The 19000-nt window shown below is 45.2% G+C and overlaps 2 protein-coding genes across 5 annotated transcripts; one reads left to right on the top strand and one right to left on the bottom strand.

Annotated features, from left to right (window-relative positions):
• The first annotated feature begins 97 nt into the window (after window positions 1-97).
• Window positions 98-4030, top strand: LOC105563993 (squamous cell carcinoma antigen recognized by T-cells 3-like). The gene is made up of 6 exons (XM_012016040.1): window positions 98-605; window positions 692-885; window positions 960-1837; window positions 1916-2546; window positions 2719-2866; window positions 3013-4030. Exons 1-6 carry the CDS (start codon window positions 170-172, stop codon window positions 3450-3452), a joined length of 2727 nt encoding a protein of 908 aa, XP_011871430.1. The 5' UTR covers window positions 98-169; the 3' UTR covers window positions 3453-4030.
• On the bottom strand, window positions 3911-18949 carry LOC105563994. 4 transcript variants are annotated; one of them, XM_012016045.1, is made up of 6 exons: window positions 18683-18949; window positions 18460-18543; window positions 13305-13323; window positions 7475-7713; window positions 5285-5630; window positions 3911-4553 (listed from the first exon to the last, which is right to left on the bottom strand). In XM_012016045.1, exons 1-6 carry the CDS (start codon window positions 18713-18715, stop codon window positions 4186-4188), a joined length of 1089 nt encoding a protein of 362 aa, XP_011871435.1. In that variant the 5' UTR covers window positions 18716-18949; the 3' UTR covers window positions 3911-4185. The 4 variants fall into 4 exon arrangements, with proteins under 4 accessions (XP_011871435.1, XP_011871432.1, XP_011871433.1 ...); XM_012016042.1 differs by lacking the exons at window positions 13305-13323; window positions 18460-18543; window positions 18683-18949 and adding exons at window positions 9354-9554; window positions 10289-10392 and having other exon boundaries at window positions 7475-7733; XM_012016043.1 differs by lacking the exons at window positions 13305-13323; window positions 18683-18949 and having other exon boundaries at window positions 7475-7733; window positions 18460-18536.
• Window positions 18950-19000: the final 51 nt, after the last annotated feature.

Raw genomic sequence — 19000 nt, 5'->3', positions numbered from 1 at the left:
TCCACGAACGAATGGACGGAGCGAGTCGCCCCGTCGATAAAGAGGCAGGAAGACGAAAACATAACCTTCAATCGGCTCGCGAAAGCGCGTTGGCGGATCAGCTTACACTTCGGAGCGCTTCATCTCGTCCGCGGCTGTTTGCACCTGGCCGGCTTGAATCGCGAGGGGAATGGACGAGGAGATGGACGCTGCGAACGAGGAGGTGTCTCCGGGAGAAGCCTCGGGCGGCGAGGAGATGGTGACGAGCGAAACCGAGGGGAGAGCCGACAAGGGAGCGGCGGAGACGGTGTCTGGGAGCGACGACGACGACGACGACAATGACGAGGACGACGAGGACGTCAACGAGGCGGAGGTGAAATCCTTGGAAGCCTCCTTGTCAGCGAACCCGTATGACTATTCCAGTCATGTGGCCCTGATCAACAAACTGCACACGATGGGCGAGCTCGACCGACTGCGAGCCGCCAGGAACAACATGAGCAACGTGTATCCGCTCAGCCCCGAGCTCTGGCTCGTCTGGATAAGCGACGAGATCAAGTTGGCGACCACCGGCGAGCAGAAGGCCGAGGTGGTCGAGCTGTGCGAGCGAGCAGTCAAGGATTACGTATGTAAGTTTTGCCCCCCCGGGTTGTCCCGCGGTTCCGCTCGGCGTGGACGAAGCAGATCGTGATCGTTGCGACGTTGTTACTTTCAGCCGTGGACGTGTGGCTGGAGTACCTGCAGTTCGTCATCGAGTACATGGGCAAGGACGAGGGGAGGGTCGACGAAGTTCGACAGCTCTTCGATCGCGCGCTGACTGCTGTTGGAATGCACGTGACGAAAGGAGCGATAATTTGGGAGGCGTATCGCGAATACGAGAACATGATACTTACTTCCCTGTCGTCGCTGGTAAGGGGTTCGGGGTACAAGTGAATGCGCTGACGCTGTCTGTATTGTGTAATCGGTTAATCTTGAATTTCTAGGACGGCGACACTGAAAACGGAAGAAAGAAGGCTCAGTTGGAGCGCATCGTCAGTCTGTTTAAGCATCAGTTGTCCATTCCTCTCTTAGACATGGATAAGACGCACGAGGAGTATCAGTCGTGGTGCGCAAAGTACAGCGCCGAGGTGGACACCGACGAGAAGTCCATTCTGAAGTGCTACAGACAGAGCTCTGCAAAGTTGACGTCGTACCTCCCTTACGAGGAGAAGCTTGTCTCCACGCAGAGCCACAGTGAACTGCTTGACGCTTACAAAGGATATCTACTGTACATAAAGCAAAACAACTTGGATCTCGTTACAGTTCTGTACGAAAGAGCGATAACCGAGCTGAGTTTAGAGACGTCAATTTGGTTGGATTACATCGCCTATCTAGAAAATAAATCGAGGCTCGCGCATGTATTGGACCCCGTTTATCGAAGAGCGTCGAGAAATATTCCCTGGTGCTCGGCAGTCTGGCAAAAGTGGATGAGATCGTACGAGGTGTGGGACAAAAATATATCGGAGGTCCAGGCGATATTGGAGAGCGCGTTGTCCGCCGGCTTTTCAACGGCGGAAGATTATCGCACTCTGTGGCTTGCGTATCTCGAGTGTATGCGGCGCAGAATCGAGCAGTATCCTGACGAGGAGAGGGATAAATATCTAGACGTTATTCGTAAAACGTTTAACAGAGCGTGCGAGCACCTGGCGAAATACTTCGGTCTGGACGGCGATCCCAATTGCGTTATTTTGCAATATTGGGCGAGATTTGAAGCGATACATGCGGATGATATGGAACAAATGAGAAGATTGTGGGCCGATATTCTCTCACATGGGCATTCTGCGACAGCTTCTTATTGGCTGGAATATATAGTGCTAGAAAAGTAATTATTTCGATTTAAATAACTTATATTTGTAACTCTGTTCTATTCTTTAAAGCATCTTTTCTCATTTATTTATAGAAGTTACGGTGATTCAAAACACCTAAGGAAACTGTATCAGAAAGCCTTGGGTTCCACGCAAGACTGGCCAGAAAGTATAGCGAACTCGTGGATAGATTTCGAGCGCGATAAAGGGACTTTGGAGCAAATGGAGTTCTGCGAAGCGAAAACGAAAGACAAGCTCGATAAAATTATGGCAGAGAGACAAAAGGCGCAGCAAGTTCATTCTCAGAGCGAATCGTCCACACAAGACAGGAAAGCGAGTAAAAGAAAAGCAGACGACGGCAAGTGGAAAAATTTAGGAAGCTCTCCGTCGAAAATCGTGAAAACGGACGTGCGAGTGAGGCCAAAATTACGAGAAAGTTTCTTGAATGTTGATAGCAAAACGACAAATGAGGAAGAGAAATCAAAGCCAGAAGTCGTACCACCGCCCGGTTATAAAACAACAGAGATTAAAGATACTGACGATAAAGATAGTCAACCTGAAATAGACGATAGTATTACAGTTTTTGTTAGCAATTTAGATTACACAGCGACCGAAGACGAAGTAAGAGATGTTCTAAAACCCGTTGAACCGATAACGTCATTCAGAATGATTAAAGATTACAAGGGACGTAGCAAAGGATACTGCTATGTGCAATTAAGTAGCGCAGTACGTATATGTGATTGTTTAGTAAACGGAAACTTCCAATAAAAATGCGAAAAAGTAAGATATATAATTCCGTAAAAGATATACGTGTAAATTATCATCGTAACATTTAATTTCGTGTCTCGTCTTAAAATTTTACAACTGTAAAGCTAAAATGTAACTTGCTATTTTACAGGAAGCTGTGAAGGAAGCTTTGAAATTAGATAGGACACCTATAAGAGGACGTCCCATGTACGTTTCAAAATGCGATCCTAACAAGAGTACCAGGAGTTCAGCGTTCAAATACAGTTCTACACTTGAAAAAAAGAAGCTCTTTGTCAAAGGTATAACATATTTATGAACAAATCACAGTGGCAACAGCGGCACAACTATTTTCCCTGTGTTTTTCTTACTAGCTTAGCCATAGTCTCAAATTTTCCGAAGAAAACTTACCGATGATAATTTCGGCACATTCAATATTGTGTTCAAGGACTTCCACTTACGATGACAAAAGAGGAACTGGAGGAGTTGTTTAAAGTCTACGGAGATCTGAGGGAAGTTCGCCTAGTTACTTACCGCAATGGGCACTCGAAGGGCTTGGCTTACGTCGAGTATCACGACGAAGCGACCGCCGCGAAAGCTCTTTTGAACACGGACGGTATGAAGATTCAGGACAAAGTGATCAGCGTTGCGATAAGCCAACCACCCGATCGCAAGAAAGTCCACCAAACAGAGGAAAACGGGGGACAGGTGAAGTCGTTAGGTGGAACGTCGACAAGCCGCACGGCATTCGGCGTGCCCAAAACTTTGCTGTCTATGGTTCCCCGTAATGTTAAAGCGAGTAGCAGTAACGGTAGTGCAGCTTCTGATGGAAATGGGCAGTCGATGAGCAATCAAGACTTCAGGAATATGTTGCTCAATAAAAAATAAACTCGCTCTACGATGCTGGTCCTCGTTTGGTCTATTGACATTAATTTTGAAACTTATATCGGCTATACATGTTAAAACTCATGTGTTAGTAGTACTGTTACAGTGAATCGCTCTGCCGTTAAAAGTTTATCCGGCAAAAGTGCTTTGATATTATGTTATACATGTGCCGCTTAGAAAATCAAGTGTGCAGTAACTACAAGATTCTGTATGTTAACAATTTTTTTTATGTACTCAATTATGTTTCTGTATAGATTTCTCGGCTTTTCAAGCTTCTCTACACACAATGTATGTGTGAATATGTGTTTTCTTTTCTCTAAATCGGATCTTATGTTTTCAGAGAAGATACCACAATTCATAAAGATCGACAATTACGAAGTATTAGTCAATCTAAGCTGTTGGTACAATCTTTCCATTTCATATTAAGATATGAAGGAAAAAATATGTCACAAGATGAACGATTATATAAAATAAATACTTTTAATACATATATATATATAAAATTATTGATATGTATATACAAGAGAGAGTACGTGCCAAGTATAAAGATATATCGCTTGAAATACAGTCTGTTCGTGAATGAACTCTATGTGTCCGTCATGTTTGAACATCAGACCTTTTTAAGAGTTAGAGCAAAATATAGTTGACACGACGATATCGCGTATCGACTGAATCGGAAAGTTCCTTCGAGCTATCTCTCCTCCAAGGTGCGATACTGACAATCAAGTACAGAGCTCTACAGCTGAAGCTGCGTGTTCGATACGTGATGATGCCTTTTGTGCCTCGGCGGGGCAACCGGCGGACTCTCCTGCGCCAGGAGTCTCCTCGCCATAAGCCACTTTTTGGCTCTACCGGCGTGATAGTAGTACGTGTAAAGCAATGCCATAGCGGCCAGCACCACCAGCAGGCACGTACCAGCGATGACAACGCTGAATAGCCAATACGGCCCGGATTTCGGCAACGTGTCCGCCGGCAATCTGTCTGTGGGTGTCGAGCTGGTGGTCGGCTGCTTCGGTAGCCTCGGCGGTAGTTCCGCTTCATTGTCACCGATGACGATGTCGGCGCAGGCTCGAAACTCTTCCTGAGGCCCGCACCCCACCGCTCCTAAACGGTGCAATTTTGTGAAAATGTATTTGACACTCGAAGAAATTCTATCCGGTATTTTACCAGAGTTACGCGGACCTTGTAAACGATGTTTGCGATCATTCAGCAACACGGTAACCAGATAAAAATCAGTTTCGATCCATCGAATTATTAATAGTGCGCCAATTAATCACACGAGGAAAACCAGACAGGCTTTGCCTTGCTAAACGAAGCCGTCAAATAGCGATGTTATGCAAACTCTTGAGTCATTCTTATTATGTAGGACAAAGTAATAGCACTTTCTATCGTTCCGACAGAATCTTAATGACGTATGGCAGGATTACCGATTGTTAGCACACATACGTATGCCACAGCTAAGACATACGAGTCGAGAATATGAAATGGAAGTCTCAAAAATGCTTTTAGATTATTCGCGATACGGCATAGCAGTCCTATCATTTTCTTACATCTCGCGCAAGGAGATCCATATGCGATCATTCCTGTATATCGCTGGTGTGGCCCAGATCGTCTTTCATATGTGAACTCTTTGACCTACTTTGAGCCGTACAATTCCTCGTTACCGTTCGGCCCGTCACCATTAATAAATTTAATGGGCATTCGTTTTATTTCTATAATCTATATCTATCTATATCCATGTACTTAATGACAGACAGCGATCTTTGAAGCTAATCCACGATGTATATCCGCACCGCATAATACATTCCGCGGTTGATATCGGAGAGCCGGCGTACCTGTGCCGTTGCCACAGTCGCCCCAGTTATTCCCGGCAATGTATCGCCACTGGAAGACGCATTGGGCGCAGGTCAGACCCTTCGGTAATTTGTAGTAGCCCTCGAAGACCCGGTTGCCGGGGCCAGGGTAGTAGCGGGTGGATCCGTTCTCGGCGTGCAGCAGGTGCTGGTCCAGGCACTCCTGGGTGACCTCCCGGTCACGGTAGGTCATGGCGCAGGTGCGGAACTCGAAGTAGCCGTGATGGTTCGCCGTCAGTTCCACGCGGACCGGTATGACCGATCCGGTCCGATAACGCCGAGCGATCACGCCGTTCCCATACTTGCCACCCGTCTCGTGGACACGTGGCTGAACAGTAAAATGGAGTAAAGTAGAATATGTACCGCACGTTCCTTACATTACATTAGTATAGAGGAAAGTCCCCTATTATGAGATAGGCTCCTAATATGCGACGGCAGGATTTCCGTTAAATTAACAGGCCTTATCTGCTGATTCCACCATGAATTTGTTGCCCTTGGAGCAAAATCTCTGCTCGGTGGAAAATTCATTGTCAGATTGTGTAATCGTGGTGAAAAAAGATTTGTCATTGAATTTGGATGTTGAAAACCTGCTGTCTCTTCCTTGTATCCCGATGTTACATTATTAGGATTTGTTTTCAGAAAGAAACACCGTTTGCTGTATGTGGGTAACGAGAAAGGGAATAACGCGTGAATATTGACAAAAGAGAGAAAGAGGGAAACGAGGATTTCACTTCTGTTTCGGGCTACTTTCGTCCGTGTGATATCAGACGTACGTATCAAGGCCAAGCGTCCCGCATAAAACGCGAAAACGCGATCGGCTGATTATAGGAACACGAGACCGGATCATGAAAGTTATGGGAGTTCAGTAATCGCCGTCCTTTTCTTCTTCTTCTTTTCTAAATCATACACGAACTCTGTAATCTACGCCATGCGTAGTCAGGACAGAAGCAAAATTCTAGGTCTACAATTTTGGATGCTGTAGTCCGGTAGTTTAGTTTGCGATTGCATCTGGAATTTTGTTCGACGATCTATGACGGAACTCGAGACCAAGAATCTACACGGAGCTTTAATTTATGCGATGCAAAAAAATGAGGAATCAGAATTGCAAAAAATTGAATGATTCCACTCGTTTGCTTCTGTATTTTTCGAATGCGTGATCTCATTGCGTGCTCGAGTGCATGATTCATTAAGGCAAACGACGTATCAATAATCGGTTCACGGTTGCAAAGCCTGTATTATTATTACTAGGCAGCGAGGAGAGTAATTACATCTTTCTCTCGTGTCACGAGTCATTGCACGTCGCTTAATTCAGAATAATAAAACGCGCTTCGCGACAAGGTGCGTTTCACTCACTTTCATTAAGGATAGAAAGGGAGAAACGAACAAATGTCTCTAACAATAGCGTCGAAAATATTAGCACAGTCACCTCTAGCGCTTTCTTCCGAAGGAAAACGTCTGACGAAAGTTTTTCTTTTTTCTCCCCGTTGAGAATTGCGACAATTGGATAGTAACAATCATTCAAGTCGACCGTGTAATTATTTCGCGTTAATCATGCCGTTTGTTCCATCGACCTGACATTTTCCCTTTCGAGCGACTTTTTTTTCACCGTGTAAATTTTGACATATCGTATTAACATTTAGAGAGAAGAATCGGTCGACAGAAAAGCAGACTGCCTTCTGCATTCGCACCGCATAATTTTCGGAGACGTGTCGACATTACGGCGGTATTGTGCGCTGTTCCACGGTCAACGGAGCGAAGAATCGCGCGTAATGGTGTGTGGTCGGTGTTGCAAGAGGATCGTCGGGAAGTAATTGTACGTGTAGCGCGGCTACACGTGGATTATCATCTTTGACTCGCGAACAACTACCTTCGCAGACTTTCCATTGTCATTACAATTAAATCCCTACCTATTATTCCGCAAGGCCGATACAGACCGTGTCGTGTGACAAGCAGCTCGTAGCTCGTCTTAAAGCATAACGACGAGGCCACCTTTGACCACGGGTGCGCCACACGGGGTTGCAACTCTGATTTTCGTTTTCAGAAAACGAACGGTAACTCACCGATGCCGAATTGTAACTACACTGCAGACAACTGAGGAAATCGCTTAAGAGCCAGATTTGGTGTACGAGAACTTTACGTGCTTATCTGATTCTCCGTTTCAGGAGGACTCACCGTTGGAGAATCCCAGGGATCGCCGCAGATGCCGCATTTCCCTTTGTTCCGCTGCCACTGCCTGGTGAACCCGCCGCAATAGCACTCGTGGTCGTTATAATCGTGAGGTGTGTCGAAGCCGTATCTCCACATGGAGGCCCTCGAGGGCGGCTCTATCAGTCTTCCATGGGCAGAAACCCTTCTAACGACTAGCAGGCTTGCGATTAATGTCAGACCAAGCACGAGGGAGCGCATGTTCGGTCACGAGACGAGCCGGCCCCTGTAAAGAAGATAGCGAGTCGTCAGATGAGCGCAAACGCAATGTGATTTGTATGTGTGCTCGAACGCGCATTTGAATTCGAAATTTTTCTCCCGTAACGCCGTCGATCGTTACGTGTCCGCGACAATGATTCACGCTACGTTAACGCCGCTCGAAGCTATGCTAATCGCCTCGTTCGAAGGAGAGAAAATGCCTCCCCCCAGTTTCCCTTGACAATTCACTTCGTTATATCTCACGCATTAATCTGTCTCGCGTCTGTACTTAACAGTTGTCACAATTAACAGGTTCCTTCTTAACGCTGTACATTTCGTTTTCACGTCGTTTCATATTCGTCGTATGCGCCCTGATACACGGTGACGGTCAGAAAGTTAAGACAGGAAACTTGTGGTCAACCCAACTGTACCTTTATTTAGCAAGTGCAACGTTTCGACCTTATTTTTGGGTCCTTAGCAAGTAATACTGAGTGAGTCATCGTCGTCCAAAAGACAGAGTCAAATTATAAAAATTATAAAAATACAAGTACTCGATGTTCGAATCGAGCATCCACAGTGTTCACGTGTACTTGTATTTTTATAATTTGACTCTGTCTTTTAGACGACGATGACTCACTCAGTATTACTTGCTAAGGACCCAAAAATAAGGTCGAAACGTTGCACTTGCTAAATAAAGGAATAGCTGCCAGTTGGGTTGACTACAAGTTTCCTGTTTTAATTTTTAATCGTCACCGCTGACTACAAGTAACTTCTTTCATGGTCAGAAAGGTTGTCCGACGTTTCGCAATAAGTTTTCGGAATATTCGTACGTATCGTTGCATAGATAGTCGTACATACCGTTCCTTCGCTCTAATAACGCGCCACTGCACGTATCCGCGAGCAGAAGCTATATAATCTCTCACGCGACAGACTGCATTTCCGAAATTTATCATAAAACGTCGAACAACCTTTCCGATCACGGCTGTACACGCAGTCGACTAAATCAAATCCACTGTTTCAAGCAGAATAGAATTAATTTACTATTGTAAATCGTTTCATTGTTGCGAAACTATGTTAATTTACTGTTATCGGGTCTCCAATATTGTTGCGAGCAAAAGAGCGACGATTACAAACCACGCTCGTGTTCGCGGGTGAGCAACCACATATGGAGATGACCGGGCGGAGGTTTGATGACCTCTCTCTCTCTCGCCGCGCGCGGTACTAGCGAGCGTTTCGCTCGAAAAGTAACGGAGGAAACGCCACACGCGAATTACAGCAACGACAGCGATTAGCGGCACGAAAGTCGACGCGCCGTACATTAGAGATCGCAAGAACGAGCATTAATCAAGGTCAAACGGAGTCTCCACGTTTATTCGCTGCCGAGTACGTTCTTTACGCTGGACGTACGAGACGCGCGAACTCTCCGGCCACTTGATCGATATCGCGACCTGGTCTCTCGGCGCGACCGGGGCCCGAAGGAGTCACGAAGGCGCACAAAGTCGGAGTTTAAATGCCGCATTCGAAAGCTACGCGAAAGAGGGAGAGACACGATGACGAAGGAGCCACACTGAACCGGTTATTACACCGACACTCCACGCGCAAGGTATCCCAGATATACCGCGGGATAAGTGTTCGTCAAGGTAAGTACCTAGAAATATATACGATTATATTCAGTCGAGATAAGAACAATGTGAACACAGTTATGGATCAAAGAGAGAGATAAATTGTGACCGCGCGACATTCTCGCGTAAGAATTCTCTCAGTTTAGGTCTAAACAGCCTTTAATCATTTATACGTGATGACTCGCTGCCGCGCTACTCCGTCGAAGACCTCAAACATAAACGTACACCTAGAAATGAGATATCAAGTATTAAAGAGTTGCGACGAGAGAATGTGGACGGCCTCTCGTGATATACTTGGCGGAAAACTTTTCGTCTCGGGTTTAAATAACAAATCTCTGCGCTCAATTTTGACGGAAATATTCGATTACGAGATACAAGTAACGTCAAATTTCGTTTCGAAGTCCCAAATCTATCTCTAAATCTAGAAACCAGTCGCTATCGTATAAAATTGCCGTGTCCTCAAAGAAAAGTAGACATTTATTACTGCATCTAGACAATCCAGCATTGTGAGACAATGAAAGTAAATAATAATGCGATGTGAATTGATGGACAAAGGAAAGAAATTCTATAGCGTCTCATAAATTTTTCTGATTTAATGCACTCTTCACCGACACGTCGATACGAAAAGTCAAAATTCATTCCAGTGAGAACACTAACGTCGAATCGACGCCAACGGGGTCGAAATACTCGAAACCGCGTCCCAGCCGTCAGGTTTTTTCACAACGAAAGACTGCTAACAAATCCGAACAATTAACGAGTGAAAATAGAAGACTCCCGGAAACAAGATAACTGTATAACGGAATGCAAAAGGTGTATTTTAGTCTCATGCTTCAGTGATAAGTGAGCAGCTTATTCCCCACGGAAAGCCGGATATGAGCTGAGAAGGTGTTATTTAAATCTTCATTCAACCGCGATTTCCCTAATTTATTAGGAATGACAGTCCTCCAGGTCTCATGCTTACCCGTTCATGTGAAAGAAGCGTAGGCTCTGCTTTCCGGCGGCACTACTCTCGCATCGGCCGCGACAGTGAGTCAGACTCGTGCGGTGAGCAAGGGCCCCAGACCTCGGAACCGGTCGCCAGACGACTGAACCCGACTTGGACTCGGGGGACCGACCGAGCGAGCACTCCGGCCGATCGGCGGTGTGGGAGTAGGTTATTAGAACGGGGTGCTCGTCCGCATTCGCGGCACGCTCCAACGCGAGGCGAGGATGATACAGATGGTCCCAGGCAATTTTCCGCAAACTACCGTTGCAACTCGCCCGGCGAAGTTGGGTTCGACAGCCCGCGTACTTCGGAAGTGCGCAAGTTTCTTACTGGTTTATATCAAGAATCTTTTGTAGCAGATATATATATTGTACACAGCGGTTGGATTCATTGTGAGATTGTAAATTGATTAATTTATCGAATTATTGCAATCTTGTTTCTTTCGCTTTTCTGCCAACTTACTTCAGAGAGACCCTTGGAGTTTAATCCTGCACTTCGGAGAAGTTATATTTAGAAATCATATCTGGAATTATTCATTACTGAAATGCGCTACGTTGCAACAACTTACTAATTAACAGATTGTAATTAATAGCGCCCTTCCGAAATCCGAACATCAGCATATGGAATTTCGTTATCAAATTCTCAAGAGTACGCTAGCCGCATAAATTGGAAACTGCCTTTGGCCGCGGCCCGACATGCTCGGTGGAACGTTCAGGTGAAAATCGGGTTCGACGATCGATAACTTCCTTCCTCTGCAAGGAACCATGGAATTATAGGATAATATATAAGAAAAGAAAAAGGAATTGTGGCAACGACGTAATTCTTCTCAACAAGTCTAAAAAATATATCTTACAATTAGAAGGAAGAATCTGATTAAGGTGAATTATTGGCTATCGAATAAATCTTTGAAGAGGCGGGCACTTTCGTTGGTGTACCGGGATGTTAGGAGATTAGGATTTTTCCCACACGTACCGACTACAATTAGCATCCAGTTGACACGCATCTCACGCGTCTAGGCCATTAGACGAATCGGAATGACGAGGAGGACTCTTTCCATTTCTCAATGAAAGACCAGCGCCTTTCACGGGCCTTCTCTTCCTGTCACGTCGCCGCAACGAAAGCGTGCGCGCGCGAACGCGCCCGCATACCCGTCGCGTCGCGAACACGGTTGCACTTTCGCGGGACGGCTACTCGAGATGGGGTGGAAAATCTTTCCGGAGCTTGCACTACACGACGAAGTCAGCAAAGCGGCAAGACCGCCGGGAGGAAATCGACAGACACGTCGCGACCACTCTCGCGCCTTCCGCAGGATTCTCTCTTTCTGTTTCCGACCGACGACTCGCCCGACACGCTCCTAAACATCCGCTTCCGGCTTTTGTGGTGGATCAGAAACTTCATCACTATGTAGCAGTCTATCCCGTATCGCTGGCTAAAGTTTGCGGAGAAGAAGATACATTGTAGACAATAATTTCCACTTCTTCGAGTTATCTTTTGCGGCTCTGATAGTGAATTCGGTTGCTTGCACTAGTGCGCGCTAACGCTTGCTTACAGTCAATTCTTAAATTTAAGAATCGTCTTAAATACCCCTTGAAATACGTCATCTTGATACTTTCATGACTAATTTGTTCTACTTGGGTTGTCCATAGTCAATTTTTATATTTAAGATCTTCAGTACATGCTCAAAAACCATCCAGCCGAAGAAAATGACCGTGCGGATGCTACATAAATCACATTTTACTCAAAAGTATTTCAAGAGGTACTTAAAACGATTCTTAAATTTAAGAATTGACTGTAAGCAAGCCTTGGTGCGCACCAGCGCAAGCAACCGAATTTGCTATAATAATATTCATAAAACGGTTATATAATATTGATACCTATGAATTGTTATCCTTTCGACAAAATCGCAGGTCCCGATATTCTATCTCTGGTAGGACTAGAGCGCAGTCAAGCGGCACGGAATAAATATTGCAATCCGCGATTGCCTCCTCGCCGCACAGCGCATCGTTACACGCGAATCGTCCCGCGCGGATACGTCTGTATCACGACGGGAATAAGAATACTTTCCCACGAGCACGGTGGAAATTGAGCGGAAAGCGTCGCCTACTGTAACGGCCGGCCGAAGTGCAAAGATCCTGGAAAGAAAGGGAATCGCGCGAGGAATCTTCTCTCGCCAGGACTGCCTTGGTAGTGATTTCTATAAATTTCTAATCGACGAGCAGATTCGCACGGGTTCACCAATGACACGCTCTTCGTACATCCGACACGCGGGAACCAGTGCCAACGAACCCTCCTTCCTCGCCGTTCGATCAATTTCGAGCTGGAGAACTAAAACATTTGGAAAGTCCTAGATGTAGAACATTTTAAAGCTCTTCAACGGATCGATGTACGGGTCGCACGCTGCGATCTTAATCCTAAAAAAGACGCGTCGTGGCGGCTCATTAGGAATTTCGGTTTCAAATTTTATCGCGAATTACGTCAGGAGCTAGAAAGTGGCGACCGATGACAATCTGTCTCGACACTTCCGCCAAGGAAAACCGGACTCCAAATTAAACCAAGGCTACAATTAAAGACACCCGGTAATTCCGGGACACTCTGTACAGCGGACAGTTAATTACAATGGCAATTCATTAGAGGAAGCCCGTATTCCCGTGTGGTTGGATTTGGTCAAGTTTGTGACGCGCGGGCATCAATATTCATCGAGCGAGCTTGACGTTGCGGGAGGACCGTGCGCATTGTATTCGCATTGCGAGCGTCGTATCTATCGGTCCTAGACCGTGCGAGAAGAGGATTCCGCCTTAGGCGAGGGTCTACAACCTTCGTTCCTATTTGAGAGAGCCTTTCCTTGATCCGTGCGCGGAATAACCGGTCCTCGCTCGGATCCACCTACGAGGTCAAGTCCAGCCCGCAACATCTCCCGCGTGCAGCGTATTCCCTATAGAGCAGACGCATGTATGTACATACATCCATTGTATCTGAGTACACGCAGTACAATTGACGAATCGAGACGTACGCTTTTGCTTTTCAAGGTGAAGGCTTTCCACGTCCCTTTTTTCTCCAGAACGTCTGTCCTCGTCTTCTTTCCCCTGATATATCCAACGTTCAGAATAGTCCGAGCTCATTGAGACGCACTCTTTTTTTGCGCCGTGGGCGTCAGCGTGGGAAAACGAGTAATTGATCAGGCTGCTGCTTGGAGCTCGCTTCACCTCGTACTTGACACTTCCAGCAATGTCCAACTTGCCGCGACGGGGCGAAATGGAAACTTGCGGTTTTTCCCTCAGAGAAATGCATCCAGTTTTTCGTAGAACTACGTATCGTTTATTCCATTATTCCAACGTAATACAATAATTATTTGCGTTGTAATTATAGAAAATAACGGACTCCCAGGAAGTTGCTAGAGATAACAATTTATTATGTAGCAATACGATAAATATCTAAAAAGATACAGTTTTCGTCTCGTGAATCGTAATTGTCAATATACATCGAAATTTTGAGCAATCGTATATATATATAAGATTGGTAAATAATCGACAAACTTCAATGTGTTTTATGCAATGTGTATACGCAATCGTACAGTCTGTTCCAGTGCACGATGAAGCTCAGCAGTGATGGCGAATAGAGTTCGTCGAAATACAAATTTTGTGCAATAATAAATGTAAATATGCGCGCATGTAATTCTCATTGCAAAATCCATCTATATTTACGTATGTCCGATACACGTTAATAGATACCTCGAGAACATAATACTATTTATCAACCCGCGAGTTGTTTCGTTTCAATTTCAAAATATGATAAACGAACGCGCGGATTAAATTTTCATTTCGATATCTCACGCCCTTATCTGCACTGAAACCGTGACTGTACAAGTATATTCGTTACATAAATGCATTTGCGACTTGAATGAATAAATTGAATAACGTATTATCAAGTAATTAATTGTACCTACGCGTGCGACATGCAGCGAATGTAATGGCTGTATGCATTATTTATTAGTGAACATGTGTACAAGACGTTTATTTCGGGACGGAACGTGTGATAAGATAAGCAAACACAATGAGTATTCAAACGTATTAAAGGTGACATGTACATCGGCACCTCACAAGTTTGTGTCGTAGGAAAATCGTTATTTTCCTGCCTTTGGGACAGTAACTTATAATTTGGAGGCAAAACGATCTTGATTAGCCGATGGCTCCCGAAGTGAGAAGCTACAATAGACGTACAAATTTAACGTGACAATATCGCGAGCACATTTTAAAGCTCGACAAGATTTACGTAAGTCACAGAAAAATGCGACACACGTCGTCCTTCAATAAACCGGTGCTTGTACGAGTGCAAGATCAATTACTTGTTTTGATTAAAGGCATCCACGAATCTCGGGGAATACTCCGATAAAAAGGTACAATATTGCGTTCGAAAAGATCTGAAGCGTGTGATATGTAGAGATTCCGGAAAGGAACAAATCTGAGGGCAGTCTGTCTCCGACGTTTACTATTAATTGACCGAAATTTTGCCACATTTGCAATGTGTTCCAGACCATTTTTCTCTTAGAGATCTAATTCTACAGCGTATATTAACAAACAAGAGGCTGTCTAATGTCTTAACGTAGTCATTCATACATCGAAGGATAAAATTCACTGTGCGTTTATGTAATCAAAAATTGCGTATCATATACGCGTATCTACACTGCAGAAGAGACGGTAATATGTATCGGATTAAGTTATATGGAAAAGAAAAAAACGAATGCGCGAGATCAGTCTGACAGAGCACTAAAGGATACATATTCTCTCTCGTTCTCTATTCCGTAATATGCGTCCGATACTTGAGACAGCAGCTACGAGACGGTACAACGGCTAGTTCATATTACGATTAATAAGCGTAGTGCAAAAGTTAAGTAGTTCTCGGCTATTTTCGATGCACCTAGGACCAAGGCGCGTTCTTGATTAATCGCAATATAAAAAGTCGATTGGTGCGAGTCACCGAGTATCACAATGTTCCCCCGGTCCACGTGATCGCGCGTCGACTTGGAAGAGTTTCCCCGCGAGACGCAGATCGAATGCGCGTGAGATAACAGGCGAATCGAAAAGTAATTTTTTTTCTCTTCCAAACGCCGCGTGCGAGCAACGTGTCGGCGATCATGAAACTCAGTTACTCAGTCCGTGGTAATAACGTTTGCGCCGCAAATCGATCAATAATAAATATTAAGTCTAGGTAGTCGTGTTACAATATTCGTGCGCGATAAGATGATTTATAACGGCGGAGAAGGTAATTCCTACGAGAGAGGAAAGGAGAAAATAATTTCTTCTCTCATCGGGCCCCTTGAAAATACGCAACGGGTTACAGTTTAGTTGTGTATAATAATTAATATCGTATATATCTAACCTCGGGATATTAAATGCGCATCTATGTCTTAAGGCAATAGTGTTTCCCATCTCTCGATTTTTCGACGGTAGGAGCTTTACACGTGTCTTCATCCTCGTTCGCACTACATTCATTTTCTGCAAATTGGAAAGCATTGAAAACACTCCGTGTACGTTTCGAGAAAGAACACCGAGCGTGCTAAGAACACATAAGCGTTGTTCGTGTATAGATTCAGGATTCTGCGAGAGTATCTTCGGAACTTTCGTATAGCTGCCCAACAATGCTTCTTTTTTTTTCCAGTTACACACGCGTATATAGTATATGTATGTCTTATTGCGCAAGTTGCGTCCAGGCGAAAGCTTTTCGTTTTACGCAGTGGGAAATAAAGAACACTGTATTTATAATAAAGTAAAAATAAATAAACAGCCGTCCGCATTAATATTATATACAGGGATAGGCCAAAAGTCACCACTGAATAGCGAATCGACCATGATTGCACTGAAACCGTCTTTCCGCTGGGTCCTTCAAGCAAACGTGCTTTCCTGACCAGCATATTGCGGACTTGGACCGACGCGAGTAAATAAAGTCACAACAGCAAAGGCATGAGAAGAGCTTGGTGCAATTTCAATAAGCATTGAAGTGCGTAGAGTCTTTTGAACCATCCTGTATATAATAAGAGCAACATATTTACACAGGGTGTCTGACCCAATCTACCATTTTTCGTCCTCTTGCATCGGACACCCTGTATAAATATTACTGTTTACCGATTTAGAAACCTATTCACAGTTTCCTGTCTGCACTGTAGACGGATTTTAATGATGCAAGCGACAGAAACATTCTAGATATCCGATTGAACGTACGAAAATATTCGTACCTGCCGCTTAACTAAGCTCTAACTAATGTTTTTATATTGTACAGAGTAGGAATAAAAATGCTAAGATATGCTACAAAATAATGCGTGCCGGCAACGTGTGGAGAGAATCACTTTTATATAATAGAAGATTAGAGCTTACTCTATATCACAATGACAAATCAAAGTGTATAATCGATTATACCGGGCCTCAATCGATGTAAATGTCACATATATGCGTCGTGTTTGCATCACGTGTAGACTCACTGTGCGCGAATGTGCAATATAGACATTGTTGGCAGCACCGAATGACAATAGAACGTCACGCCGTATAGTAATTTACGTTGGACTCCGGACTTTTCGGGAGGCGCCGAAACTGCCCGGGACGTAAAAATCAACACATTCTGAAAGCTGTAAATGTCCAACTCGCCTAAAGCTAGATGTGGATACGCACAAAGATATCATGCTAAGCTTGTATTCTCTAATCTGAGTGTCTCGCAAAGCTCCGGTTGGTACACGAGGAAAAATAAACCTTTCGTAACCATTGTCCTCAGAATGGCGTAGAAATATACACAGATAAATCTAACGGCAAATGGAAAGTACACAAATGTGTGTCGCTCTTTTAGCCATTCAGTTTGATGCACTACTGAAAGATTTTACATCCGTCATTCAAAGATTTCAATCGTTACATATTGTCGGTCATCGCGTCGAATGGCAAACGGTAGGGGGGCTGTAATGTGGACAACGTGAATGCAATATGAAAGATCATTTCAATGTTATTCTCAACGTACCAGCGTATGAATGTATATATATATATATATATATTGGCCCCGTCGCCACGTTTAAGGCAGAAGTCAAACAAGTTATTTGTCGAGAGGATCCTACGGAGCGAAGAACGCAGATTCCCATTCCTTGCCCTCCACTTCTATCAAATTTCTCTTTCTCAAGTTTTCAACATTCAGAGACAATGCGCAAGAGAACGACATAACAAATGTAACTCTGACTCCGATAAAAGTCCCTGAAAGGAAATACGACGAAATGATTTCGCCCGACTGTCGTCAGATCCCTGGTCACCCCGAGCCGTGGGCCGCGCACAGCTGTCTGCAGTTTGCCACGCTGCAAGTATTACGAACGTAACGGAAGGTTCACGCCAATTGTGACATAGGGGGGAAAAAAGGATAACCGGAGAAACAAACGTACAAACGGGCCACGCTCTTATTTCAGCTGCGGTGATTTGTGTCCTACGATCTTGTTGCGCAATAAATTAAAGTGTCCGTGCACCTGCGTAAGCTGAGCTCTAAGTGAATCAGAAAGCTGTTTTTGTAACTGCTGAACCTCCAAAATTTCTTGACGAAGATTTTGATAATCTTTCTTAACCTGATGCACAGAGTGTAATAGGCGAAGCACAGCTATCTGGGAAGCACAAAATGAAAAGCGGTTTGATGATCAAAGATTCGAAAAAACATCGCAGACAAGTAAAGTGCATACGAATAATAATAATAATGATAATTCAATGAACGTGTGTGCGAGATGTCACACGGGACATGTTTAACTCTAAGTGAAACGGATCAACCTGGCCTCAAGCAGGAATTGTCCGGCGAATGTGACACATTGTTTATTCAGTATAAAACGTCACAGAGGACCGTATAGAAATGGACACAATACCCTGGTCCCTTTCAGTTGTACTTCTCATAAATGCTTTCCTTTCGCTTTCGTCCTAGTCAAGTCCGAAATAAAAATTTATCTTCCCTACGCTCGCAAGCTAGCCCTCGGTCTTTCAACGTGCGATCGGCGAAGTATTGCAAAATCGACGGCTGATCTAGCGTATCCCGCGTAGCCGGCCCGTATCGAGCAAGTTGAGTCAAAGTACAGCTGAAGAGAACGGGCTTGGCACGCGATCCGACAATCTCTACTGATAAACGGCGGAGAAGCGAAACCCTACCTCGTCTTCCGGGTCCTCGAAGGCTCTCTCGAATTCGTCTATCTGCCAGGCGATCATGTCCAGCTTCCCGTCGGCTCTCTGCACCTGGGGACACGAGAGGGACAGGGGTAAAATTCAGACGGCGCGCACGACGTGGCTCGACGTCGCACAACCGCCGACCGCTACCGCGGCCCGTCTCGCCGGTCCCGGGAGCGTCTCGCGCGGAAAACCGCCGTGTACTCACGCTCTCCTCGAGATGCCCGATCGCGGACTCCATGTCACCTGGTCCCGCCCCTCGGCGTGACCGGCGTTGCCCGGGGTCGCGGCGACAACTCCGGGGCGTCCAGGACAAGGAAGGCGGCCGTCGCAATTGCGCCGCGGGATCGATTCGCTCCTTCTCGCCACTTCTCGCGTTTGAAAAGCTCACCGGTCGCCGTGTCAGGCGGTCGCGCGTTCCGCCGTGCGGCGGCAGCACCGTCCGACGGGAATCCCCCAATATATCCCCCGCCTGCAGGTACAGCAGGGATCGGCCGTCAATAATGAATCGCCGAATTTAGCTTCC

Source organism: Vollenhovia emeryi, unplaced genomic scaffold, assembly GCF_000949405.1.
Source record: "Vollenhovia emeryi isolate VEMERY1.0 unplaced genomic scaffold, V.emery_V1.0 DF939169.1, whole genome shotgun sequence".
Lineage (NCBI taxonomy): Eukaryota > Metazoa > Arthropoda > Insecta > Hymenoptera > Formicidae > Vollenhovia > Vollenhovia emeryi.
The sequence above is the reverse complement of the archived record's forward strand: the minus strand, read 5'-3'. Positions and strand labels throughout refer to the sequence as shown.

What these genes read in the sequence shown, in the direction of transcription:
- LOC105563994 (XM_012016045.1), bottom strand. Translation starts at nt 18,715, where the DNA reads ATGGAGTCCGCGATCGGGCATCTCGAGGAGAGC. An exon ending in TCGGGCATCTCGAGGAGAGC is followed by an intron (nt 18,544 to 18,682) that starts GTGAGTACACGG and finishes TCGTGTCCCCAG; the next exon opens with GTGCAGAGAGCCGACGGGAA. An exon ending in ATCCCTGGGATTCTCCAACG is followed by an intron (nt 5,631 to 7,474) that starts GTGAGTCCTCCT and finishes TTTACTGTTCAG; the next exon opens with CCACGTGTCCACGAGACGGG.
- LOC105563993 (XM_012016040.1), top strand. Translation starts at nt 170, where the DNA reads ATGGACGAGGAGATGGACGCTGCGAACGAGGAGGTGTCTCCGGGAGAA. An exon ending in GAATATATAGTGCTAGAAAA is followed by an intron (nt 1,838 to 1,915) that starts GTAATTATTTCG and finishes ATTTATTTATAG; the next exon opens with AAGTTACGGTGATTCAAAAC. An exon ending in AAAGAAGCTCTTTGTCAAAG is followed by an intron (nt 2,867 to 3,012) that starts GTATAACATATT and finishes ATTGTGTTCAAG; the next exon opens with GACTTCCACTTACGATGACA.